General features: G+C 43.9%; 1 protein-coding gene across 2 annotated transcripts in view; it reads left to right on the top strand.

Moving 5' to 3' along the window:
• Nucleotides 1-2,445: 2,445 nt before the first annotated feature.
• Nucleotides 2,446-27,965, top strand: part of NHSL1 (NHS like 1) — a gene marked incomplete at its 5' end in the record, with an annotated part of 243,045 nt that continues 217,525 nt past the window's right edge. For both annotated transcript variants that reach the window (XM_079716116.1, XM_079716114.1), the window contains one exon: nucleotides 2,446-2,861. In XM_079716116.1, coding sequence (XP_079572242.1) covers nucleotides 2,579-2,861 — 283 coding nt within the window. The remainder of the gene's footprint in view (nucleotides 2,862-27,965) is intronic.

The raw sequence follows: 27,965 nt of genomic DNA, 5'->3' as shown, positions 1-27,965 counted from the left end.
AACCCACAATGAGATACCACTTCACAACCATTAGGATGGCTAGAATTAAAAAGATAATATCAAGTATTGGTGAGGATGTGGAGAAACTGGAACCCTTATACACTGCTGGTGGGAATGTAAAATGGTGCAGCTACTTTGGAAAATGGTCTGGCAGTTCCTCAAAAAGTTAAACATAATTACCATGTGACACATCAGTTCTACTCCTGGGTGTATACTCAACAGAAATGAAAACCTATATCCACACAAAAACTTGTACATGAATGTGCATAGCAGCAGTACTTATAATAGCCCCAAAGTGGAAACTCAGCTGTCCATCAACGGATAAATAGTTAAACGAATGTGGTATATCCATGCAATGTAACATTATTCAGCCGTAAAAGGAACTGAAGCACTTATATAGGGTGTAACATGGATGAACCTGGAGAACAGGATGCTAAGCAAAAGAAGATAGACACAAAGGGGCACATATTGTGTAATTTCCTTTATATGAAATGTCCAGAAGAGGCAGATACATAGAAACAAAAAGACGAGTATTGAAGAGAACTGTTTTTTTGGTGGAGGGGGGGATAGAGGAGGAGGTGATTAAAATGTTCTAAAATTGTGATGTTTGCATAACACTGAATATACTAAAATCCGCTGAATTGTATAAATAGGTGAATTATTTGTGAATTCAAAATGTTATTTCTGGTTCCCTGCACCGGGAGCCCCCTGATGGCTGGGATGGAGCCAGCTTTGCTGACTGTATCTTAATTTTCTAGCCAGGCTTCACACACAGGCCCTCAAAAAATACTTCTTGAGAGAATCACACACTTGTATACTGTACCTGATGTTTATACGGTGCTTCATAAATTTCAAAGCATTTTTTTTCAGGGACAGCAGCAGTTCCTTTGTGCCTCATAATAACCCGAAGGTTGTCAGAGTGGGTGATCTATGAGACTGTTATTTGCCCATATTGTGGGCAAAACCCATTTCTATTAACTTTCATCTGAAGGTGCTCCCTTAGGCCTGTTTGTCTTGCACTTCTCCTGTCTCCCAGAGAAAGGGAATCCACTTTGTAGTACAATCAGCACAGCTCTGGGAGACTGATTCCCAAACTGCAACCCAACAGCACAGCAATTCGGGTCACTTGGGGGGCAGAAACCGAAGAACCGAGATTCCTTTGCTGAGCAAACATAGCGAGGAGGCCAGTGAGATTTTAGCTTCGGGGGTATTGGACTCAGTCTCCTCAAATACTTCTAACCAGAAGGTTTGAGTTAGTGGGGTGTCCCATGACCGTGATCTCAATAGCATTTAGCTTAAACGTCTTCCAGGCAACGAATTTAGGGTTCTAGGTTCTGGTCCGCCCTCTCCCCCGTCCCCCCCCACCCCCGCTCCCCACTTCCCCAACACACACACACACACACACTCTCTCTCTCTGTCTCACATGCTTGGGGCAAGAAACCCAGATTCAGCACATTTCTCCAGGACCCTTCCAGATGGAGGGGAGGGAGCCACAGGAGGAGCCATTTTGCTAAGAAAAACTCACTTGAAGCACCTCCAAAAAGAAGTCCTTAGAGTCCTCCCCGCCCCCCAGTTGGGACGCGCGCACTCCTAGTCGGCTGCAGAACCCCTGGCCACTGGGCGATTTAACGAGGTCCTCTTTTAGATCCACCGAAGCGGCCCGGAAGCCGTGGCCGCCTCCCAGAGGGGGACTGGGAGAGCCTAGGGGGACCCAGAGAGGCCCCGGGGGGTCGCCGGCGGGCGGGGCGCGCTGACCCGGGCCCCGCGGGCAGAAGCGCAGGTGAGCAGCCGGAGCTGGGCTCGCCGCCGCCGCCCTCGTGCCTCCGCCCCGCGGCGCCCCACCCCTCCCAGCGCGGGGGCCGGGGATCGGGCGAGGGCTCTGCCCAACCGCCGGGGGGGCTTTGACGGGAAGTGGGGCGGCGACGTGGGAACCCCCGGACCGGGCGGCCGTGCCCGGTCCGCCAGGGTACGTCCAGGCGCGGGGCCACCACCTCCCCGCGAGCGCTGGGCGCGGCGGCCGCGGGAGCCGCAGGTGGTTCCCCGGGCCGGCCCTTTTCTCCTCCCCCTTTCCTTTCTTTCGCCTCCCCTCCCTCTCGCCCGGTGTCGGCGGCACTTCCCCCGCTTCCTCCTCCCTCTCCAATCGGGAGGGAGGGAAGGAGCCGCCGGCTCTTTCCTGCCTCCCTGCAAACTTCAGCGGGACTCGCGTCTCCGCTCGCTGCCTCGCCCGCCGCGCCCCCAGCCCGGGAGCTGCTCCTCGAACTTCCTTTGGCCGCGCGGCCCGGGAACCCTGGCGGCTGGAAGGGCGCCGCTGGGCGCCAGGCGGCCGCCGCTCGGACCCTCCGGAGCCCTTCCCCGCGGCTCCCCGGGCGGCCGCCGCTCCTCCTCCTCGCCGCCCGCCCGCCCGTCGGTCCGTCCCGCCCGCCCGCCTCGCCGCTCCCCGGCGGGTAGGAGCCTCCCGGCTGCCCCCTCGGCGCCCCGCCGCCGCCCGGACTTTTCTTTGTGTTGGATGCGGACTGGCGCCCCGCGCCGACGGGGGCCGGACTGAGTGCCGCGCTCGCCCGCGCCGCCCGGCCCGGCCATGCCCTTCCACCAGAGGACCGTGGAGCCCGCGCGGCTGCGCCAGCCGGAGGCGGCCGCGGCGGCGGGCGCGCCGCTCTTCCGCTCGCTGGAGCAGGTCAGCTCGCACGCCCTGGTCTGCCTGCTGGAGCAACTCGCCGACCTGTCGCGCTGCGCCGGGGACATCTTCGGCGAGCTCGAGGGACAGGCGGCCACCCTGGGCCGCCGCACCGCAGCGCTGCACCGCCGCCTCGACGCCCTGCACGCCTCCACCGCGCGCCTCGACCACCACCGAGTGAAAATCCGTGAGTGGCAAGCGACTCGGGGGAGGGGAACGAGGCGGGGAGGCGCCCAGCCTGCTGCTCCCTCCCGCCCCCTGGCGGCCCCGAGCCGGCTCTCGGGCATCCGCGCGGAACCCCGGAGCCCCTACCCAGCGCGAGGGTAGGGCTCTCGAGTGGGGACGGCGGGACCCGAGACCCGGCGGCCGTGCAGTTGGCGGGCGCGTGTGTTGCTCTCGGGTTCCGAAGGTTCCCGGCCGCCTCGAAGGAGTGGGCGCCCTGATGGAGTGTGAGAATTGGGCTGACCCCGTCCCACTGTCCGCTCCTTCCCTCTTGTTTGTGTGGGGGGGAGGCTGAGAGGAGCCCCGGGGGCGCTGTAGGCAGAGGAGGAGCCGAGGTCGTGGGAAAAGGGTCCGGGAAAGGTGGTCTGTTGCAGAAGCAGGGTACCACATAGGTATGGACTTACTATGATTCTGGTCCTTGAGACTTCAGGAGGATCCGTTTGTGAAAATCTCTGAGGATCTCAGCGAGCGTTGGGGCTGCATTCACCTCTCTGACCGGTGCTCTTACCTAAGTACAAACAAAAGTCCGCTTTTAGTTCAGAGTTTTCTTTTTTGGTGCTAATTTTTGCCTCTTCCCGACCCCCGGCCCCTTCACTGACCCACCAGCTCTTTATAATTCAGGGAGCCTTGACCTTGTAGTGAGACTCAGCATCCCATTCGTCTTTTGTCTAAACTCCTCCAACTCTGAAAATCAAGTCTCTGTCCTGAGGTAGTGATCTCTCCAAGCATCTATTTCATTTCAGCAGCTTAACCAGCTCCAGTGAATGAAGTAACTGGAATTTCCTGTTGGCCCAAAGTAGAGAAACTTTCAGTGTGATGTTTATGTGGTTTCTCCCCTTTTGGTACATGGACTTGGTCATATTCCTCAGTGTAAAGGGTAAAGTGGAGATGGTTGATGAATTGCAGGGTGGGAGGGGAGGTGTTGGTGTAAAACACGCCTAGATTTCAGCAGCTCTGGCTGAAATACTGTCTCTTAGAATCACTTCATATGCAGTCTTGAATAGCTGGTTTACATTTTTTTTCCATCCTTGCTAGAAAAGCTTAGCTATATTTTACCACTTTACAACTGGAACAGTTCAAGTTTTTAGTACTTTAACACTGGTGAGATTGTTTGCTGTAATACATCTTTCTCCAAGTTGTGAAGTTATGTGATGGTTTTACATTTTACAGTTCATCTCTCTGTTATTGCTGTCAACACATCCTTATAAGTTGTGGGCTGTTCTCAACCAGGGAGAGTTCCCCCCATTCCTCCCCCACCAAAAAAAAAAAGTTAGAAAGGGGGGAAAAAAGTCAAAGTGGTCTCATAAAGTTGTTGGACATAACAAGAATATATCTACTTAATGTGAATACTGACCTCATGCATCAGGATATACTGTCTTAGTGGAATGTCATTGTCATCTCAGTAATCACTAGATGCTTCTATGCCTTTCCCGTGTAGAGTGTCTGTGTGTAGGTGAAGGAGAATTTCACCCTTGAGGAATGCTGTGATGAGGCAGATCTGACTGCTAGGTGAACTGATCTATTGTGGGAACTGAAAGACAAGAAAAAACTCCCTGGAGGTCAAGAACTCCTTCTTTTGCCAGTTTTGTTTTACATTTGAACATATCACTTTTCTCTCTTTTCATACATATGCACCAATAGCTAAGGTTCATAGTCAAAATCCCCCAAATTCCCTGAATTAACTAAGGTTGTCCTAATTAGTGACTGAAGTAACTCTCTTCAAAACATTTCACAAGTTTCTTTGAATCTTTGGCTTTGATTTCATACTGCAAAACCTGGCTCATCCTTTTTTTTTAATGATGGAGAAGGAAGGCTTTTATTGAATATAATTATGTCTGAGAGTAGAAGTACACATATAGAGAAGAGCTGAACTATAAAGACATGGTGTTTTTGTGGTTTTTCACCTTCACACACTTAACTTTTTTATATGGTAAGACGCATTGAAACACTATGCATTCATCTTATTTAGACTCTGTTAGGATTCTTTTTTTTTTTTTAATGTCTTGTTCCTGTGTAAAGGCTACATTTTGAAGTCTTTTTGGTCCCCTTTTAGGCAGGTCTAGAGAATAACATGCTACATTAGAATGGACACATAGACTTTTAGACTTGAAACTGCCTGTAAAGGACATCTCTTTCATTAACTCTTAACAAGGGAGGAAATCGAGTCCAAGAGAGTTGAAGTGATTAGCCCCAGGTTAGATGGTGGGCTAATGGCACAGCTGGGCCTGGAGCCCAGACCTGATTGACTCGCCTCCTGTCGCACTGCATATATCCTGCCCCATTTAGGGTTACGTGGGAATGGGTAACAATTTAGATACATTCCATAAACAGTCCCAAGGATGACAATGACCATTTAATTTCATCCTTCTTGTCAGATAAACCTTGAAATGAGTCTCCCAAGGAGCAAGTAACAGAACTGAACAGTTTATCAGAAGCCAGAGTACAGCAGCAGTGTATATTTCACTGCCTGATGGGTCTCTACTATAATCAAGGGTGTGAGTGGAGCTGTTTAAAAAACGTATACACTTTTATCTTTCCAATACAGAAACAGCATTTTAGTCCTGTGGGCCAGCCCTGCCTCAATAATTCTGAGAAGTATTTAGTCAAGTTTGCCATTCCTCAAAATCTCATAGGTAGTCATCCAAAATAATTTTTTTGTTATAATTGGGGATAGCATACATCATTTTTTCCCTCCTGCTTATCCTTAAAGACTCCCCTAATGCTTCCCCCAACACCACCAGGTTGGAGGGAGGGTTCCCATGGCATCCAGTGTAGGCATGCATCTGTTCGGTCCCTCCATCCCCACATTTACCAGTGTGGGCTGAAATCCTCTATTCATTTCTGCTCCCATCTGCTAGATAGCAAGCTCCTGAGGTCAAGGATGGCTGCATCTTTGTTTTTCCAAAGTTTAAAACAGTGCCTGGAATGTGACAGCTCAATCGATATTTGAACTGAACTAATATTTAGTTTCTTAGTGCTCAGTGTCAGGAAGAATAACTACAGAAACCTTTGGGAGGGACTGTTATACTGACTGCTGCAAGTCTGCATGAACAAGACAATTGCTTTATTTTATTTTATTTATTTATTTTTTTAAAGGGAACATTTTGTTTACTTATTTTTGGCTGCGTTGGGTCTTTGTTACTGCGCATGGGCTTTCTCTAGTTGCGGTGAGTGGGGGCTACTCTTTGTTGCAGTGTGCGGTCTTCTCATTGCGGTGGCTTCTCTAGGTGTGCAGGCTTCAGTAGTTGTGGCCCACGGGCTCAGTAGTTGTGACACGTGGGCTTAGTTGCTCCGTGGAATGTGGGATCTTCTAGGACCAGGGATCGAACCCATGTCCCCTGCATTGGCAGGCAGATTCTTAACCACTGTGCTACCAGGGAAGTCCCAACAATTACTTTAAAAACAAATGAAAAAGTAAACTTTCTGCCTCTTTAAGGTTATGAGTATACTTCCATAAAAGTCAAATGTCGTTAATTCTGCTGACAAAATAAGTTCCCATTAAGAATAGTGACAGTGGGGGCTTCCCTGGTGGCCGATGCAGGGGACACGGGTTCGTGCCCCTGTCTGGGAAGATCCCACATGCCGCGGAGCGGCTGGGCCCGTGAGCCATGGCTGCTGAGCCTGCGCGTCCGGAGCCTGTGCTCCGCAATGGGAGAGGCCACAACAGTGAGAGGCCCGTGTAAAAAAGAATAGTGACAGTGGCCAGAAATCTGGGTAGTTAACATCTTGGTTCTGTAAATATTCGAAACAGACTTTTCTATACAGAAATCAGTAGGCACTCAATCTAACAGCCCTGTATTATTTTTAAACCCTGAGTGATTTGTTTCTTTTTATAATTAATAATAACATTATACTATGTAGCACTTTTATAACTGAAAGAATGTTTTTCAATTCTTGCGAGGTAGGAAGGCCAGGTTGTAGTATACCCGTTTTATGGACAAAGAAATGGAAGTTCTGGAATTAGTAAGAGGTATACATATACAAACATTGAGTCTTCTGATTTCTAGTCCCAAACTTCACCTTAACAGTGCTTCCTGGGTGAATACGAAATGTAATTGTCAAAACAGATTTGGAAAAAAGATGATTTGCTGGCTTTTTTCCCTTATAGTTCCAGAAAAGCAGATTTTTCTCCCCCTTAGATTCTAGAAGTGTTGTAAGTTTAGCAAGGTTTGTTGGGTACCATTCACACCTTAGGGGCACCATTCACACCTTAGTGTATGTTAACTGTGCTTCCGTGTGGTTCTCAGCATGTGCACCCATATGTGATGGCCTTGGTAGAATGTATACAATTTTTATAGGTGAGATAAATGGCATTCAAGATAACTTGCTGACAGAAAGATCATATGGGCACTATTTTTGCATAAACAAGGTATGGGTTTGTATTGTCTGTATTAGGCAGACATTATAGCCTAATACTTTCTGGGTGGTGCTTTAAGTGTCAAACTGCATTGTCCTAACTCACAATGACTGCTCTCCTGACCCAACCAGAGAGAGGGTTGACTGGTCCTGATGTCAGAGTATCTTTGCTTTTTTCTCAGAATGAATCTTTCATGCAAGGTGCTTGTCAGAGTTGGGAAGACAATACAGACTTCACTCTTAAGAACAGGTTGTGTGATTGTTTTTGTGCCTGCTTGCCTGCTGATGAATGTTTGTTATTTCTGTGACATGGCATAAGACTTGCTTTCATTGAAACATACCACATGCTGGGGAGGATGTTGGCGTGGAAATGAGGTCTCCACCGACCTCTAATCCCTGGATGGTCCCTAAATGTGTTAATAGAAACTGACAGCTGAGCGGCCAGATTGCACCTCAGGTTTAGGAGGCCGCAGGAGATGAAGCAGTGTTTCCCATACTTGCCTGACCTTAAGAACTGCCTGGAACTCTCATTTAAGTTACGGATTCCCAGACCCTTCCAAAGCTGTTGAGCGGGAGTCTCCAGTATGCTTAACAAGTGCCCTTGTGTTCTTAGAGCACCGGGAGGAGTGCTGAAATAGACAGGGAAGCTCCTTGGGTTGAGAACTGGGAGACTTGAGTCTGGCTTCACCTCTAACATTTTCTTTCTTTCTTTTTTTTTTTTTTTACGGTACGCGGGCCTCTCACTGTTGTGGCCTCTCCCGTTGCGGAGCACAGGCTCTGGACGCGCAGGCTCAGCGGCCATGGCTCACGGGCCCAGCCGCTCCGCGGCATGTGGGATCCTCCTAGACCGGGGCACGAACCCGTGTCCCCTGCATCGGCAGGCAGACTCTCAACCACTGCGCCACCGGGGAAGGCCTCCCTCTGCCATTTTCTAATGCAGATCTGGAGTAATTTATTCAAAACCTCCTTTCCTTATCTGTAAAATAGAGACTTTGTCTAAAATAACCTCTGTGGGCCTTTCCAATTTTGGCATTTTGAGGTGCTAATGAGGGGTTACTATTTGATAATAGTAGTATCTCAGATGACCTTGTAAATACAACTTTGATCAATAATCTCCCTCTGATTCTTATCGTTAGGCATCTAAAAAAGTGTTTGTGTCTAAAATCAATTCTTTATGACCATATGGACTCTTTTAACTCATATTTTACCTACGTGGAGCGCATGGAGCTTCACATCTTGAGGGCTTAGTACTTTTCCAAACAGATCAGGTAGGTACTTGTTTCAAATTTGCGTATATCCTGCCCACAGTCCATTCATAGCTTCCTCTTCATCCTTGAAAAGTGATAACATCATTTTGGAAAGAGAACTGTTTAAATGCATTTGCCATATGTTAGAGTTCTTAAAAAGAGCGTTATTTTTGAAAAATATTATGAGCATATATCGTTTAAGCCAAAACATCAATCTACTTTTCGACTCCTGGGTACTGAAACTATAATTACTTGGTTTAAAAAGCTACCTACATGTAGGTTGAAATGATTTATTTAGCAACTATCTAGTTTTCCGCTATATAAGAGGAAGAGCCAGTATTAAAATTTGATCTGTATGTATTGTGTTAGGATTGGGACTAGCAAATGAAAAACTTACACAATAGGAGAGAGATCTTTGAGAGTCTTAATACTTTGGAAGAAAATTTAGAAACAGAGAAGAATAACGCAGTGTTTTCCTCTGGCTATCATTCTAATATGTGTTAAAAATCACATTTTAAGTATAAAATAAAATGGTTTGCACCTAACTAAGCACCTAGTAACTTATTTATTTAACTCTATTTCTCCTCAAATTGGTTTGTATGCTGGAATGAATTAATTTTGCAAGATTTGAAGTTCAAAATCAGCAGGATGGTGCTGGATGATGTTTCGGTTGTGGTAGAGGATGTTACATTTGTGCTGCACGCCTTAGCAGCACTTTAGACAAATGGAACAAAAGAGATGGAGCATCTGTTTTTGAATGAGGACTCTTCTGAGAAAAGGCCCTGGAGGTCCCAGCCTCAGTCCCTTTCCTTGTGAATTAAATGACATGTCTGTGAGAGCATTTAGCATCACTCCAACCGAGAAATGACATTAGTGGTATCAATATCTAGGCAGCAGCACAATTCCAGCTTCTGGTATTGGGCTGTCTTTTTGGCAACTTTGTACTGTCTGATAGTGAGGACAGCTAATGTCAGAGCACTTGCTATAGGCCAGACACTTTACTATGTACAACAGCTCCAGGAAATGGATACCATTATTATTTCTGTTTGACAGATGATGCAGCTAAGCCACAAATAATTTGTTTGTCTACATTCACAGCTAGTAAGCAACAGAGCTGGGATTTGAACCCAGGCAGACCTGTGTCCAGAGCCTGTCATAACCGTTCTGTGGTACTGTCTCTCCTCAAGTCATGATATTTTGTACTCAGATGAGGAAAGCTGATGCTAAGAGGATATGGCAGAAACCTGGCAAATGTCTGGTGGGGGCGGACTGGGGGAAACTCTAAGTCTTTTGATCTTCTCCCTTTTCCTTCTTTTTTGGTTTTGAAACCTCTCAAACTATTAGCATATAGCCAAGAAATTTGAGACATGCCTCTGAAGTACTTAGCACAGTGCTTGGCACACCGCTGATGTGTATTTAGCCTTTGCTGTTATTTTGGTGACAGTGAAGGCTGAGTTAGCATCTAAAGGTACATGGATGTTCATGTACTACTGCAGGTGGCCCAGTCCGTCTGAGGCCGCTCACTGAAGCCTAGAAGATGAAGCTTTGGTCAGAGATAAACATACAGATACTTCTCATGTGAAAACCAGAGAGTTCTGCCCAGGATCTTAAAGTACATGTGGTTCCTGACAGGAAGGTGGGAAGGGTGGTGGTTTCTTTCTGCCTCCCAGGGGTCTGGCCTGTGGAGCTGGGGTTGGAGGAGCGAGCCTTTCTCCCGGGGCCTTTATGAGGATGTCTGAGAGCCCTCTTCACCTCCATTTCCTCCTTTCTCCTGTAGCAACTGCAGACCCAGTTCAGCTCCCACTGGGTGCTTAGCTCTAAGAGCGTCCCCTTTACCCCAGATGCCCAGGGAGCTGTCAGCACCTAAACCCTGCTCCCCGATTTCACACCCCCACTCAGAACTTGAGGGGAGCTGCTCAGACCTCAGCTTTCCCTGGGCATCTTGGGACATAGAGCAGTTGTTAGCACTATTTCATTCACCTCGTGTTTCCCACACTTTCTGAGTTATCAGATGCACCTGGGCCCTGTTTAAAAACAGATTCCCAGAGATTCTGGAGACTCTGAGTCAGCAAGTCTGGGGTGAGGCCAGGAACATGCCTGGCTGACAAGTACCCCCAGGTGATTCTGATTAACCGAGTTTTGGAAACACCAGTCTGTGTTATGTGTTAGGAATCTGGTCCATTGAAGATGGCGGGCTAGTCCTCCATTCATGAAGTGTATTTGGGGTTATTCTGCTAGTGCTGAGTTGTGAGGGGTACAAGAGGAACAGGGTCCTTCTTCAGGTACTTTACCATATGGTGTCAATGATTCAATGTGTAAGTAAATATTAAGGAATTAACCATTATTGACAACATTATTTCCTCCCTTCTGGAATAAGATTTTTTTTTCCCCTGTGGGATGGTGGGAATTTTCTTCCATTAGTATTCTTCTTTTTTTTTTTTTTTTTTTTGCAGTACGCGGCCCTCTCACTGTTGTGGCCTCTCCCGTTGCGGAGCACAGGCTCCGGACGCGCAGGCTCAGTGGCCATGGCTCACGGGCCTAGCCGCTCCGCGGCATGTGGGATCCTTCCGGACCGGGCCATGAACCCGTGTCCCCTGCATTGGCAGGCGGACTCTCAACCACTGCGCCACCAGGGAAGCCCCATTAGTATTCTTTTATTTTCACTTATTCTTCTGATTTGTTTCACAAGAAATTACCCACCCACATCCCCAGAGGAAAGCAGTGTCTTGCTTGGGGAGAACTAACAACTGTTTCTGGTTATTCTGCAGGGAAATTCTCTCCTGTTCTTTTCCTCTACTTTTTACCCCTTCAGATTAAAAGCTGGTAAAGTACTGTGTGGAGGATTGTGCAGTAACTGGCTGATTAAAACGGCAGTAACACATGGTAGAATAAAATGGGGGCTTGCTACATGGCTATATTAGACATCCGATGCAATGTTCTGAGGACTCAGAGAACACAATGTATAGCAAAGGAAATCGAGTTAAGTGGAGGCTATGCTGTGCACAGCCAACTTATGCCTATGTTGGCATCTGAGAACGACTGTTGAGGCGCTCTGCCATTTCCCCGCTGATGGTCTGGCTGCTGTGACCACGATCTAGGCAAGGGCGCCGCCTTCCATCTCTCAGGATGTTCCAGCTGTACTTAGCTAGCTGGTGGCAACTCAGGGAGCTCCAGGTAGCCTGACTCTACAGCTGGGATTCTTTACTTCTGCATTATACGAGGGCTAAGGTTGGTGGAAAATCATGCATTCCAAATAATCTTAGCATAACTTTTCATTTAATTTATGGAATAGGCAATACATTTACATTGTTGAAAAAAATATGTACAAAGTTAATGCATTGAAAAGTCTCACTCCTGCTTCTGTTCCCTTTCTGCCTTGTCCTCCCCCACTGCACTAGAATAACCACTTTATTAACTTCTCTGTATTCTTCCAGAATTTCTTCATGCAAACATAAAAATGTTAATTTATGTTATTTTCCTTTCGTTTGCTACCTATCGATATATAACTTCTGGATTGTCCTATTGCCTTTGTTTATTTGTGTATGTGATCCAAAGTGATTATTTTCATTATTTTTCTGTATGTCTTTTAAGCCAGTTTCTTTTTTATTTGTAAAATTGAAGTTAACTCTCTTTTTTGTCAGAGAATGCAGTTGATTTGAGAAAAACAAGATTAGTTAACCTTGAAATGGACTGTTAGTCTAAGCACCTTCTTAAATGTTTTTTATTGCCAGTGTTTTGATTTAGATACGTTTAAAATATGAGCTTCCCAAGAGATGATTAATCTTTTCCTGTATTAACAAAGGAAAAGGGAGGAGGGGCTTCTGTTAAATGTTTGTATGAACACTGTAAGTTGAGTTTATTTAAAAGTGGGCATTTTCTGCCTTTTATCTGGATATCCAGTGTGCTGCATGTGAATTACTTCCTGATGTGGGAGAGGACTATTACTGATATAGGGCTGCATTTGAATATTAGTGTGGAATGTTTTACTCTGAGATAGTCACTTCATTAACTACATAAATGCATATGATCCGGAGGTCTGCTTGGTATTTTTAACTTCACTGTCTTGGTTATATCTACCTTAAGTGCAGAGTACAGTGCAGAGTGACACTCATAGACATTTGAATGAAGCAACTATGGACATTTGAGTTATTTTTTTCCAGGTTGTCAGCCTGCTTAAGACCAAAGGTTGGTACTGAATTAGTACAGAAATGACTAACTTAAACATTATTCATGAGTGTAGACTCAGAAGCTTAATCATTGAATTACACAGCCTACCGTGTAGTTTTGTGTAAATAAAAGTACATTAAAAAGCTTTCAGCCTTGGGGCTTCCCTGGTGGTGCAGTGGTTGAGGGTCCGCCTGCCGATGCAGGGGACGTGGGTTCGTGCCCCGGTCCAGGAGGATCCCACGTGCGGCGGAGCGGCTGGGCCCCTGAGCCATGGCCGCTGGGCCTGCGCGTCCGGAGCCTGTGCTCCGCGGCGGGAGAGGCCACAGTGGTGAGAGGCCCGCGTACAAAGCTTTCAGCCTTGCAAAGTATGCCATCAAATAGTTCTGATTATGAAATTATAATGTATATTCATCATATATTTCAAACATGTAAGGTACAGAGAATATAAAGAAGAAAAAGTATTACAACCTAGGGAGTGTCCATTTCCTCTTTTTTTTTCTGGTTAATAAATATGTATGGATCTATCTATAAGTATAGCAATAGATAGCATTTTTAACAGAACGGGGAACATCACTGTCGCTATATAATTTTTTGTCCTGATCTTTTAAAACCTAGCTTATATTGTGAGAATTTCCCCCAGGTCATTGACATCCAGAGGCTGTTTTAAATAGGAGAAGCATTGGGGTGCATCCCTCTGACAATCTCTTACTTTGCTTTGGCTCCCAAGTGGAGTCCTTATGATGTTCCCAGGGGTCTGTGTGTTCACACAAGAGTTATCAAGCAGATAGAATTTTTTTATTTTTTCTCCTGGTGCTTCCTAGGGTTTGTTCTGTGTTTAGTTATTTGAGAACTTGTCAATTGTACTCATGAGTAGTGTCTAGGAGAGGATGTGTTGGAGTTTTATCCGTTAGTCCAGTGGCTTGCTAAGTCTTTGTCATTATCCCCATCTGCTTGAAAAATTCATCATATTTTATGTCTAAGACTGTTTGCCCAATACGAGGGTTCTCTGTATCCTTGCAGCAAACAGATCGTTGAGTCAAAAGATAGTTGTCTCCTTCCTTCTTTTTTGGTTCTTTAGTTGAGCTGCCTTCCTGTTGATACTAACAAATACTATGTTGCTGTTTTTCCTCTGAAGTTACATTTCTTTTTCCCTTGAAACACAGGTAATATTTCCCTTTTCCCTTCACCAAAATGGCAATTAGAAATCTGTCTCAAGGTTTCTCACCTTGGCGGGCACCTTGTCTTGGCAACATATGTGGTCTGTTTAGATTAAGCTCAACAAGATTTAAAAACAAAGGTCTGTCAACTATCTCTTGCTGCAACTTTGGTTCTTGTTTTGTGGAAAGATGAGGATTAACCTTGTTCCTTTTATTGTAAATGTTGGATGGGTTCGTTGAAAAATGAATTGTCTGTGGAAAAATAGGGGGATGGGGCAAATTCACTCATGATAATGGTGGCAGGGGATGAAGGTGTGTAATGGGTGGGAGAAATGTCATTGAGTGCCATTAGTACATTTCATATAATCTAAATATATTGCTTGTAAATTGCCCAGTCCGCTTAATAATAAGTATTTACATTAACATTGATGGGATGACATTTGTAGCTAACATTTGTAGGCTACTTACTGTGGGTCAGCTTCATTAATCCTCATAAAAACTGTGTAAGAGAGACGTTACCACGCCCACTTTACTGATTTTACTGAGGGGCACAGAGGTAAGGTAATTTGCCCAAGGTCACAGAACTGGTAAGTGGTAGAGACAAAATTTGGTATAGGTGAGTTCTGTGTTTAAACATTTTATTTGAATAATTTTAGTTAATTTTTATGAACTTTTAAGTTCATTTTAATATTGAAAAATTTCTGAATATGCCTAGGGGTTGATAGGTATTTTCTATTTTATTCTGGTTATTTTTAATCATTTTGCCACTAGCCCAGTGGCATGACCCATGGAGGTGAATTAGCAGCCCATGTGACAGTGCTCTTGTGAATCTGTAGAGAATTAATAAAGTTTGCCTGGTTGTTTGAGCTGCGCTGATGAAAGGTGCTCTCATCTCTAAATACAAAGTCTTTCTGTTAATGCGTCCCATCTTCTGGTCTCTTTTCCTTTGCCAGACATTCATGATCAGTGTCAGAAGAGAGGTGATATAGGAACAAATTCAATTTCAGGCTTTTTTTTTTTTTCTTGCGGTACGCGGGCCTCTCACTGCTGTGGCCTCTCCCGTTGCGGAGCACGGCTCCGGACGCGCAGGCTCAGCGGCCATGGTTCACGGGCCCAGCCGCTCCGCGGCATGTGGGATCCTCCCGGACCGGGGCACGAACCCGTGTCCCCTGCATCGGCAGGCGGACTCTCAACCACTGCGCCACCAGGGAAACCCCAGGCTTATTTTTATTTAGTGCTAAGTTAAGGGGGCAGATTCTCTTCTTGCCTTTCCCTTCTCTCCCCAAGCCTGCTGTACTTAAATACTGTGACACTGTAACATGCTATCTCAAGCCTATACCTCAAGGAAATGGCTTAGTTTACTTGTTAGTGATGGAGGAGACTAGCTGGTTGATACTCCACTCTCTAGCACATTTACCTGTGTTAATGGAAAATACCTTTAACCGCGTGGTGCCTGCTGGTGGCGGCGGCCATGGGAATTGGGATCCATAACCATTAACTTAAATCAGCAGTTCTCAGAGTGTGATTCCTGGGCCAGGAGCATCGGCATATCCCATGAACTTGCTGGAAATGCAAAATCTTGGCCTCCACCCCAGGCCTACTAAGTCAGAATCCCTGTGGGTGGGCTCAGCAATGTGATGCCAACAGCCCTTCAGGTGATTCTGATGCTGGAGTTTGAGAACCACTGTCTGCAGTATCAGCTGGCCAGGGGCCAGAGGAGTGAATCTTCTTAGAGACCTGTAGCCTGCGCTGTGCTTGGGGCAGTGACTGGGGCTGAAAAGCTGAATCCCCAGAGAGCTCTTTACCAAGCTTGCGCCTCTGCCCGGGCAGTTCGGGTTTATGAACGGGCGCTTCATTACCATACAACGGGAGTCTTGCCTTGAGAGGCTCGGAACCCTGCCAGTCTGTGCCTCAGAGGCACACGGGCTAGCTGGCCTTCGCTCTTTGGAGATTAATAACCTGCCCCCCTGGGCTTGCTTATCGTCCTCAGGGCTAAGGGCAGCCTCTCTGATCTCCCTTTTCCCAGGAACTTTAAACAGCATCTAGAGAGCATGGAGGTGACTCACCACAATCGTAGGGTAGGGACACAGTTTCTAAACAAAATCTGAAGGGAGAGGATTATTCTTTCTAAGTACTGATTACATAAAACCCCCATTTCGATATTTTAGTGAGTGCCTCCTAACGAAAAAACAGAACTAGGAAAACTTGAGGCAGACATGGGAAATTTTACTTGCGGATGGGACTTACATGTTTGAATAAATGTGAGAAAAATATACAAGCATAAACGTATTGAGTACTTGGTGTTCTGTTGCTGGTGGTGGAATCCTATTTTGCTTTACCCAATATAACTCAGCTTTTCCATGGATTATTTTCTTATTTACGTAAGCTGTCCATAAATTAGCTGTTAGTACACTATAATCCACTGTAATTTGGAGAGGTCAAAGATAATTGAAGCAGTTTGATAATGGCTGCAGAGCCTAGTAAAGAGACAGGCTGTGTGACCTTGAATAAATAACTTAACCTCCCTGTGCTGTGTTTTCTCCTTGGTAAAATGGGTATTGTGTTAATGGTAGTTGTGTAGATAAAATGAGATATATAGAACAGTGCCTGGCCCATACAAACAAGAAATATTAGCTGATAGGTACTTTGGGTTGGCCCTTACTATTTTTTTTTTTTTTTTGCAGTATGCGGGCCTCTCACTGTTGTGGCCTCTCCCATTGCGGAGCACAGGCTCCGGACGCGCAGGCTCAGCAGCCATGGCTCACGGGCCTAGCCGCTCCGCAGCATGTGGGATCTTCCCGGACCGGGGCATGAACCCGTGTCCCCTGCATCGGCAGGTGGACTCTCAACCACTGTGCCACCAGGGAAGCCCCGCCCTTACTCTTTTTAAAAAACTTTTAACTTCTTTTTTCTGAGTGTATTTCAAAATTGAAGTGTTAATAAAGTTAAGACTTTGGACTTAATTATTTGTTTGGACCCTAATACTGTAAAGTTTCCTGATGAGTGTTCTGGTTAATTGTGTTCTGGTTGATTTAGTTTTCTAGATAGCTGATAATTAGGTTTGATAATTGTGTTGATGGTGGGACTTTAAGATCATTGTTTTGGATATCATGATAATTCAGTTCTGAAGGTCTAGAGTATTGGATTAAATTTATTCAGCGTGTTCTCTAAAAATAGTGTTTTGGTTACATTTTGATGTGAGTTTTGATGTCATTTTCCTCTTTTCAAACTGGGATCAGATAAAATGAAGTTAGGGGTTTTGGTTTGTTGAGTTCCAATGAGTTGGTTTTATTACACACATAATCTCTAATTTAGAAACCTATCAAGTTACAAAAGTTAATTTTTAAGTTGTTTTGAACTTGTAGTACATTTCCTCTTACAAACCATGTTTCCAAAGCATGACCAGGCTCAGGACACAGGGCAACCCTCCCCGAAATCCTGTTCAACCTGAAATATAGATACCCAGACCTACAGTGCCACAGGGTCAAATCATCACATGAGAATTTGCTGTGGGAAAATGGATTATAAATGGCATCCAGGATACAAGATCACATTCTTCTGTCCTCCGAACCCTTTCCCTAAGCTGTGTGACACTGGCTTCATCTATAGCATGAATGATTTGAATCAGGCCTCCAAATTCCGTTTTGGAGGGGAGGGAAGGTAGACGTTATGGTTTTGTGATAGCAGGATGTGTGAGTTATAAAGCTTTGGAAGCAGAGGGTAGGGTGGCTTCCAGGGTGCATAGGTTTATGCGACTGAGCACGTTTTAGGTCTTGTGCTTATTTAGCAGGATCTTGGCTGTGGGCACTCATTACAGTTGAGAGGTCCAGGCCGGGTCGGGGAAGGCGAAGCCACCAGCAGCCTTGCAGGTTCATGTGGGGCAATTGGCAACTGTATGCAGAGCGTTTCAAGCTGAGTGTTTGTAGTAGGCAGCTGCTTATAGTGCCTCTTTTTCTAGGAGAGTTTAAATGGATGAGGGTCAGCAGTTTTATCAGTTTCAAAAACCCACTTATTATAATCCTTATTTTTTTGCTTTTACTTACCAGTTTTATATGAGCATGCATTTACATTTGATTTCTGTTCGAAGATTGTGTGTGTGTGTGTTTTTTTTTTAAATAAACAATATGTAAAGCATTAAAGATCCTTTCCACTTCCACTCAGCATTCTCTGGAAAAGGATCTGAATTGTTTATAGAATCCAGCAAGCTTTTGGTAGAGTACATGTTTTTAAATCATCTTGAACATGTAAAGAAAAGACAGACTTGAGCTTGTTAAAAAAAATTACTCCTGTCGACTCCCATGTAGCTTCGCCTGTCAAACAAGACTTGAAAATGTTTTCCCCAAGTGGCCATGTCTTAACAATTTATGTCCTTGAGGGAGTTCCTTGGAAGGAACTAAATTCTGGGAGGTCACATTTTTCTTTCAAGTTTGATTTCCAAAGTGAAAATGAACTTCTGTTTTTTAACTTGAACTTTGAAAAAAACTCGACGAAGAGCTTTTAGAACTGTGCAACGATTGTGTTATACGGAACTGGGCTTCCCCATCTCTGTAGCCAGAAATGAATCTTGACAGTTTCCTTTGTAGCTATAAAAATGAAGGGAGAAAGAGAAGAGGTAAAAAAAATGCTGAGTCTTAGAAATTGTTCTAGCCACTTAAATCTTAGTTACATAAATGTCTGTTTATATTGATGGGACAAGACCAAATAACAATATATTTTTTTTCTAGTGAAATATTTTCTCCCTTGGGAAACCACTTTGCTTATTTCTCAGGCTTTCTCACTGAAAATGTATGAATAGCCAAAATCTAGTATTTAGCATAATTAGGAAATGTACAGTTTTGACAGTCCTTGAAAAGGAATATATTTCATGTTTTGAGAGTCATATGTAGTACTTTAAGCTGAGCCATGGTGAGTATCTGTTTCAGGAAGAATTGGAAAGGATTCTGAATTACCTGCAATGTCCCTTTTGTTCAGATGTTTTTGCTGTATCCATTTTATATTAGAAATAAACCATCATCTTTCAGATGGCATTGGATCTAGACAAAGCTGAAGTATCCTGTTAGTATACTGTGGGTTTTAATTTTCCTGGGTCACAGATAATAATTAAATGCTTTACTTTTTAAATCTTATTGTTGAGTGGTGGGTGGTCAGAGGAATAACTATGAAGGGGAAAGAAAATCATAAGGTGGAGGCAATGATAAAATTCTTCATTGGCTGATTCATAGTTATTGCAGCACCTTTACGGGTAATGTATTGTCCTTAGCATTCAAGGATGTAACTGCTAAGGGTCTGTTAAACTACTGCTTTAACTTTTCCCTGTGGCTGTCGAGGATTTATGGTGATTCATTTCATGCTTCCTTTGATGAGAGCTGGCTTCATGGCCATGGAAATGAGCAGCAGGGATTGGCTCGTGTGAAAAAACCTATAGACGTGGGTCATATTCTATCCTAGAACCATCTGTCCTTTCCTCTCTATGTATGTAAAATGGTACCTGTATTTCTGGGCTGAGTTAAAAATCCCTTTCTTTCCAAATGTCTCTCTTTTCTACTTAATAATAAAAATTAGAAAATGGCTGGCCTTTCATGTTATCTATCTCTAAAGTCCAACAAAAATACTAATTCCTGGTCTTCCCTGGTGGCGCAGTGGTTGAGAGTCCGCCTGCCGATGCAGGGGACACGGGTTCATGCCCCGGTCCGGGAGGATCCCACATGCCGCGGAGCGGCTGGGCCCGTGAGCCATGGCCACTGAGCCTGCTTGTCCAGAGCCTGTGCTCCGCAACGGGAGAGGCCACAACAGTGAGAGGCCCGCGTACCGCCAAAAGAAAAAAAAAAACAAAAAAAAACTAACTAATTCCTCAAGAATGGGAGCTGCCTTATGCTGCTTAAGATTCTTTTATGTGCACTCATGGATGTTCAGACAGAGATCCAGAAACAGTATCTGTGGGTGACATTGGAAGAGTGTTGGAATTTTGAGGATTTTACCTTCTAATGCTTGACACTATGACACTTGGGCAAGTTATATCACCTCTCTAGGCTACAGTTTTATCATTTGAAGTGTAGGTGAATGAGATTACATGATCTCTAGAATCCAAAGTAAAGAAAGAGGATTTTTTGTTTGTTTTCCTTAAAATTCCTAAGGAGCTTCTCACATTGGGATGCTATGAACTGACATCAGGTAGAATGGACAAATAGGGTAAGAATTTCTGGTGATTTCAGAAATTATATAGTATGACTTTGGTCACTGAATGCAGCTGGCATTTCTCTGCTTTGGGTTTTAAAGAGGAGTTATATTTTCCTTGGAGTCTTGTTTAAAGTTGAGGCTGTCCATGCTGGTTAACACTTGGCATATGTGTCCATTGTAAGAGTTCTTTCCCAGTGATTCTAAGGTTTTCATGCAGTGTGTAACATGTATTAGAATGTCTTTCTGACTTCATAGGAAGAGTGAAATATTAGCTGTTACAATTATAGAATTCCATAAGTAATGAACTTTTTTCATAGTCCTGTTCCCTAAGATGCAACTACTATTGGCAGGTGGTGTATAACAGAAGGATTTGAACATCACGGATATTTTCCGGTTGTTCATTTGATATTTGCCTTTCTAAATTCATGTTCATGAGAGTATGGAAAGGATATGAAAGTAGAGAAGATAATGAACAAAATAAAGATACATTCCTTTGAACAGGCAATTAAAGGGTCTGAAATTCTTTCTGTTAGATGCTTTGCGTTTTGACTTACTTGGGATTTGGTGAGAGAATGAAATTCTAGAAGAGAATTGAAAACATTGTGGTTGACCAAACATTGACATTTTATCCTCCTTTTCTTTCCCTGTTCTTTAGAATAATGTCTCAAGTATACGCGTTTCCATTTGGTTCTTTCCAAGAGAAATTACGTTGTGTTGAGTGATGGTCATGCTATCCTCTGTAATTTTTTACATACAGCAGAACACAGGCTTCACTTAGATGATTTTTGCATTATCTCACATGATGACAAAACATGAAAATCCAAATTTTGATGTAGACTAGAAAGCAATTCTTTTTTTTTTTTTTTTTTTTTGCGGTACGTGGGCCTCTCACTGTTGTGGCCTCTCCCATTGCGGAGCACAGGCTTCGGACGCGCAGGCTCAGCGGCCATGGCTCACGGGCCTAGCCGCTCCGCGGCATGTGGGATCCTCCTAGACCGGGGCACGAACCCGTGTCCCCTGCATCGGCAGGCGGACTCTCAACCACTGCGCCACCAGGGAAGCCCAGAAAGCAATTCTTAGTGTTGAAGTTTTCCAGTATTTCAGTCATTTTTTTTTTTTTTTTTAACAACGCTAGAAGTTGCTTCATTGTTTTTTTTTTTTTTTTGATTCTCTCCTTCCTTTTACCTCCTATTGACCAGTTGTAGACAGAAATATTCTTTTTTTTCTTTTTTTTTTCTTTTTCGGTACGCGGGCCTCTCACTGTTGTGGCCTCTCCCATTGCAGAGTACAGGGTCCGGACGCGCAGGCTCAGCGGCCATGGCTTATGGGCCCAGCTGCTCCGCGGCATGTGGGATCTTCCCGGACCGGGGCACGAACCCGTGTCCCCTGCATCGGCAGGCGGACTCTCAACCACTGCGCCACCAGGGAAGCCCCAGAAATATTCTTTAATTTCAGTAAGAAGGACATTGTTATATGGTAGAACATACCTTTTACTGTCCTACAAAAAGCTTTTAATTAAAGAGTTGCTGTTGTAAACTGTTATTGGACTTTGAACTCTGAAACAGCCCAGGAATAGGCATTTTAAAATTCCACTTTGGTTTTTCTTGTTATGCTTGTGCTATTAATTAAGTTCAGAAACGGGACTCTGCTTGCCTGTTCCTGCATTTAGTGTTCTGTCTGGAGTTGCAGTTCTAGTTCTTTGCCTTGGCTAAGGAATTGCCATCTTTAAAGGGATGTTGACACCAGTTTTCCCATGGAACACGGCTCTGGAACGCTAATGACTGCAAATAGATGCAATTTGACGTCTAAAAAAAACCTGATAAAAATATTATTCTATACATTTCAGTGAAAATATTCCTTCCATCGTCATTTTGAGAGAGTATGTGTTTCATCCAGTGTTGTTGCTATTGCTAAAAACGTCGAATTTTTAAAAAATTGAATCTGGAATCTGTTAGCACATTTATATTTTTGGTTTGTGCTTGTGTATTAGTTGTATGATTAAATTCTCATTGAAAAGGTGCCAGTGCTACAGGATTTTATTCCCCATGCTCACTGGTGCCACTCCCCTCTGCAGAGTTAATCACAGTCAGCATTTTGGTGTCTGTCCTCACAGCTCCCATCACATTGTTTTGTCATCCTCCTGTGGATAGACTTTTGGGTTCTTTTTCAATTTTTATCATTTCAAGCCACGATGCAGTGAAAATCCTTGTACCCATCTCATTGTGTAGCAGTATTGATAATATCTGGCGTTACTGTGAAGCTGTCCTTTGAAGAGCATGGATTTTGCTTTTGGCAAATTTCTGGCAAGAAATCTGGTGATAAGGTGTGTGTTCAAGCTCTTCAGGTATTGAACATTTTGACATAGAGTGAGAGTTTCCAGAGTTATTCCTGGAATAAATGTCTCAAGATCATTAATTCAAAAGATGATATTTATCTGGATATGGCAGTTCCTAGAGGTGTGTGTGTGTTTAATTCATCTCCTTACTTTATAATCAGACATGATACTTGATGTGCCATTTGAATTGTGTTTAGTTATAATAGATGATTTTCCTGAATCTTTAGTTAAATAAACGTACTCTGATTCATTGTTGACTTTCACCCCCCAAATGATAACGCCTGCTGTTTTTGACTGCATGGCCTTTCCTACAGTTTGTCAGTCTGACTAAATCTACTGACTCTTTCAAGGAGGTGGCATTTGAGCTATGTTGTGTACTGTTCCCCATCCCTCTGTGCCTGTCCACTCTCCTGCGTTCTCACGGCACCCTGTACCTACCCATCTTAGAGCAGCTGCACCTGATGTCGTGTTCCTTCTTTACTGTGTGTGTCCTTGCAGATAAAGTGCATTGAGAGCTGGCGCTGTTTTACATATCGATTCATCCCCCAGCTAGACACCGTGTATTTATTAAACTCATGACTGAATACAGTAGTGGAATAACTGCAGAGAGACTCTGGAGCTCACACTGGGAGGGACTTGGTCGCTAGGTAGAAAAACAAGGTGCTGTGATTCAGTGGGCAATAGGGAAATTAATGGTGTTTGAATAGAGGGGTGATAGGATTATACCTTTAATTAAGGAGATTAAGTGTCGTAATGTACGAGATGAAATAGAAACCTGAGACAGGAGTTTAAAAACAAGTGAGGACGAGGTTAAAGTGGTCTGGCTTCTGTAATGATAATAGCAAAAAAGAAAGGAGACAGTATTTTAGAATAGAATTTACAAGAATGACAACTGACTGGGTGTAACACCCGTGTATTCATTCAACTACCCGTGTGGTATGACGCACTGGGCACTGTGTTAGGCATCGGTGGGAAGGGGCAAAGGACAAGCCTGCCGAACAGGTGTGGAGAGCGGGTGACCTGTAGCGTAGCATGTTCATGCAGCTACAGTCGAGGTAAAGTCAGGAGGGAGGAACTGGTTTTGTTGGGCAGTCTTGTTAGCTTTTTTTTTTTTTTTTTTTTTTTTTTTGCGGTACGCAGGCCTCTCACTGCTGTGGCCTCTCCCGTTGCGGAGCACAGGCTCCGGACGCGCAGGCTCAGCGGCCATGGCTCACGGGCCCAGCCGCTCAGCGGCATGTGGGATCTTCCCGGACCGGGGCACGAACCCGCGTCCCCTGCATCGGCAGGCAGACTGTCAACCACCGCACCACCAGGGAACCCCCGTGAGTTCTTTTGAAATGGATTTTGGGTTTAATCTGTGTGGAGGTGATAGTTGAAGCCACAGAGGTAAAGCAATGCAAGAATTCGATTCTGCGTTGTTAGAAAGCTAAGTCGCTGTCTGTTGTGGCGTGGTGCAGAAGCCAAGGGTTTCTGAAAGCCCTCCCCCCTCACATCCAGGGCAGCAGACACAAGGAGTGAGAAACGAACACTGAATTTAGGGGAGAAAAAGGGAAGGTGGAAAGTCGACAACATGAAGATGAAGGACCAAAGAACTGCTTACTTGGTTGTATCTGTTTCTTATTCCACTCTTCTGACTTGGCGTTCATGATGGTTAATTTTCTGTGTCGACTTGGCTAGGCTGTGGTGCCCAGATGTTTGGTCAAACACCAGTCGAGGTGCCGCTGTGGAGGTATTTTTCAAGTGTGATGAACACGGAAATCAGTAGACTTTGAGTACAGCTGGTTTCCCTCCATAATGTGTCTGGAGGATCTCATCCTATCATTTGAAGGTCTTAAGATACAAAGACCGAGGTCCTCCCGGGAAGAGTCAATTCTGCCTCCAGACTGTAACGTTGGGTCTTCCCCGGCTCTCCGGCCGCCCTGAAGATTTCAGACTTGCCTGCCCTCGCAGCCGCATGAACCGATTCCTTAAAATAAATGCCTCTCTCTAGATACATGGGTGGACACACACACATGCACACACACATGCACACACACACACAACATACATACCTACACATACACACATACATTCTAACATGGCTAGAGGCAAGTTGTAAATATTTTCTATTTATTGAGCTTATTCTTTAGCATTTAGTGTCATCCCGGGTTTTTGAGTCTTTTGACAGACAATTTAAATTCTCCACTTCTCAGGCAGTTTCCGATTCTGCTTTTGCTCAGTTAGTACCTTGTGTGCGCCCTTCTTGGGCATTATGTTATCGTAATTGTTCGCGTGTGTGCCTGTTTCCCCAAATGAATCTGCAAGTTCTTGAAACTTACGACTTGCTCCTACTAGCTTGTGTAGCTTGGGTAGACAGCCTAGTGGGCACATAAGAATTTGTCAGTATGTGTCTACTGAGTGAAAGAGTTTATCACTGACTGATACTAGAAGGAACTTGAAAGGAGACATACTAAAATGGAAAATAAGTGTGACCACATGGAACCAGAGAGGCTGGCAAGCACATCGGCAGCATCTTCTGGATCCTAGTCTTACATTGGATGGCAGGTGTGAAATGTATTATGGTCATTTGGATACCACAGCGAACCATTATCTAATCAGTATTTGGTTTTCAATCTGTCAAATATTTACTCAGATATGACTTCTCCAGTCATGGCCAGATAAAGCTAGACTTTAAAATATTTCTTAGAGGCTTCCCTGGTGGCGCAGTGGTTGAGAGTCCGCCTGCCGATGCGGGGGACACGGGTTCGTGCCCCGGTCCGGGAAGATCCCACATGCCGCGGAGCGGCTGGGCCCGTGAGTCATGGCCGCTGAGCCTGTGCATCCGGAGCCTGTGCTCTGCAATGGGAGAGGCCACAACAGTGAGAGGCCCGCGTACCGCAAAAAAGGTAAAAAAAAAATTTTAGAGACATTTTCAAGGAAACATAGGAGCATCGGGAAAGAAAAAGAAATGCTTGTAATCTCATCACCCACAAAAAAATGAATGTTTTTTTGTATAGATCGACCTAGAATTTTTAATATACTCAGACATATGCAATGATAGCATATTGTATATGCTGTTTTGTTAATTGCTTTTTCTCAGGTAAACATGTCATGACACCTTTAGCTGTTATTAACTATACATAATTTTTAATACCTGTGTTGTATTCCATTACAGGGAAATATATATTACTTAATCCCGTTATTATTGGACATCTACTCTCTCTCCTCCTCCTCTTCCCCCCTTCCCCTCCCCTTCTTCTTCTTCTCCTTGTCTTCTGCCTTTCTATTTTAAACAGGGGCTCAGTGCATATATTTGCACATATATCTTTCTAAACTTAACTATTATTTCCTGAGAATGAATTTTTAGAAGTAAAATCAATGGGTCACTGGTAGCCAGCTTTATTTTTAACGGAGGTTTTTGCTACATGTTACCTAAGTGCCCTCCAGGAATGTTTTACCAATACATATTAATTCCAGTGGTGTAGGAGAGGTCCATGAAAGGCGTTCTTGCAACATGTACAGGTATGTGACTGACCGATTGCTTTTTTTTTTTTACCCTTTCTAGGACGGGTTCCTTTTTCTTAAGTTTTGAATATTCTGCATAAGATCTTGTTCAACTTGTTAAGCCTATTAGTAATTCTACCGGGATAAATTAATAGTCGTCATATATCCAGGCTTGTTTGAACAAAATGCTCAAGCATCCAAAATATGAGTAGCCAGTCTTGCAGCATTCGTGAGTGACTCACTTGTTTGTTTGAAATGCAAAAAGATGGGAGGAGGCAAGTCAAATGACTATGAATCTTCTTTAAAGGAACCATAGTACAGTATGTAAGACCAAAGGACTATCCCCAACCTCAAACCTGGTGGGATGGAGTATAGCACATCAAATCATGTCATATTGTCATAAAAATCCAAACAATTACCAATGATACAACTATCAGTTAAAAATAATGGTTTTGCAAGGACCAGGATCACATCATCTCAGTTAGTATCTTAATGCGTCTCTGGTAAGAAATGTTAAAAGAGCAACTATTGTAGCCTCAAATTGAATTTTTCTCATGGATTACAGTTAAACTACACTTGTAATGTTACTTCATGATAATCCAGATATCTTTTAGAATGGAAAAAAATCTCTGAAAGCTATGGTAGTTATTTCTGTTTTTGTTGTTGTTCATAAAGCTACATTCATTTAACATAAAGGACTATCGTTTATTCTAAGATCAATTTTTTTTTTTTTTTTTTGCGGTACGCGGCCCTCTCTCACTGTTGCGGCCTCTCCCGTTGCGGAGCACAGGTTCCGGACGCGCGGGCTCAGCGGCCACGGCTCACGGGCCCAGCCACTCCGCGGCATGTGGGATCCTCCCGGATCGGGGCACGAACCCGTGTCCCTTGCATCGGCAGGCGGACACTCAACCACTGCGCCACCAGGGAACCCCACAAAGGATTTTTAATACTGTGTATTTTTGTAATTCTCAGGCTCTTAAATCCTCAATGAGTCAATCGTTAGATGTTAGAGCATCATTCTCTTAACTCCTGATCCATAATTTGGTAGGAGATGCCCAGTATTATCTTGGCTTTTCTTAGGTTGTAGAGAAATACTTTCCTTCACAGCTGCCATTCAGAAGTGTCTTAAATTTATTTATACTTTCACTAGTAGTCAGGAGAAGTATGAGAGTGATTTTGTAAGATAAAAGTTAAGTATTAGTGCAAGTATCTCAAGCTACTTCCCTATTCTCTTGCCCTTTGTCAGTATGTGTAATTGTTGACTACCTACTCCAGCCCTGTCTTGCTTGAGTACAGCTGTAGACTTAGTATGTGTGGGAGAACAAGGGTACACCTGTAAATATAAAAGAAATGAAACATTTTCAAAGTTCTGCTCCTTCCTGCTAGCCCCATGAAATCCTCTTGTCATGAGAGTAAATTTTGTCAAATTAACGTGAAATTCTTTTAATTACAATTTAAAGGTTAAAAGACTTGTACAGACCACAGCTGAACTCAGTGATAGCTAGAGGCTTCTGTTTTAGGAGATAACTGTAGATAGCAAAAGATTGTTGCCAAGGTAGTCTTATACTTTCTTTATCAGATACTCTTTCTTAAATGATATGTTCAGAAATTTTTTTTTAACATTTCCGTATATATCTTAAAATTCCTTTTTTGCAATTGTTTTCTCCTTGGAATTATTTATAGACTTTTTCATTACCTAGATTTAGTTCATTTTCCAGATAGTTCAGGGACATTTTAGAAACTTACAACTTCTACGCAGAAATGAAAGACATTCGTTCTAGAGACAGGGTAGATCAGCCTTGGTGTTTCTCTACTGCTGTTACCAAATGTAATAAAAGATAAATCTTTTTACAATACGAATATGAGGAATGAAATCTAAATTTTTTCATACTTGATAATTTATATTACTTAAAAAAATTAAATGTTGGTGTTAGTCCTGACATTATGCCAGGACCTAAGATGCATGGGTATTGGCCCTCGTTGAGTGCAATGATTTTTTTTAACCTCTTTATGAGGAAGAGTCTTTGGCTCTGAGTTTCTAATGTCATTGAAGGCCTCTGATAATTGGCTTATAAAACTTTTCTGAATATGTATATGAATTTGTTTTAAAAATTACAGAATAGATAATTAAAATGTAAGTAAAAAAA

This window comes from Hyperoodon ampullatus (genome assembly GCF_949752795.1).
Source record: "Hyperoodon ampullatus genome assembly, chromosome: 12".
NCBI classification, from domain to species: Eukaryota; Metazoa; Chordata; class Mammalia; order Artiodactyla; family Ziphiidae; genus Hyperoodon; species Hyperoodon ampullatus.
The sequence above is the reverse complement of the archived record's forward strand: the minus strand, read 5'-3'. Positions and strand labels throughout refer to the sequence as shown.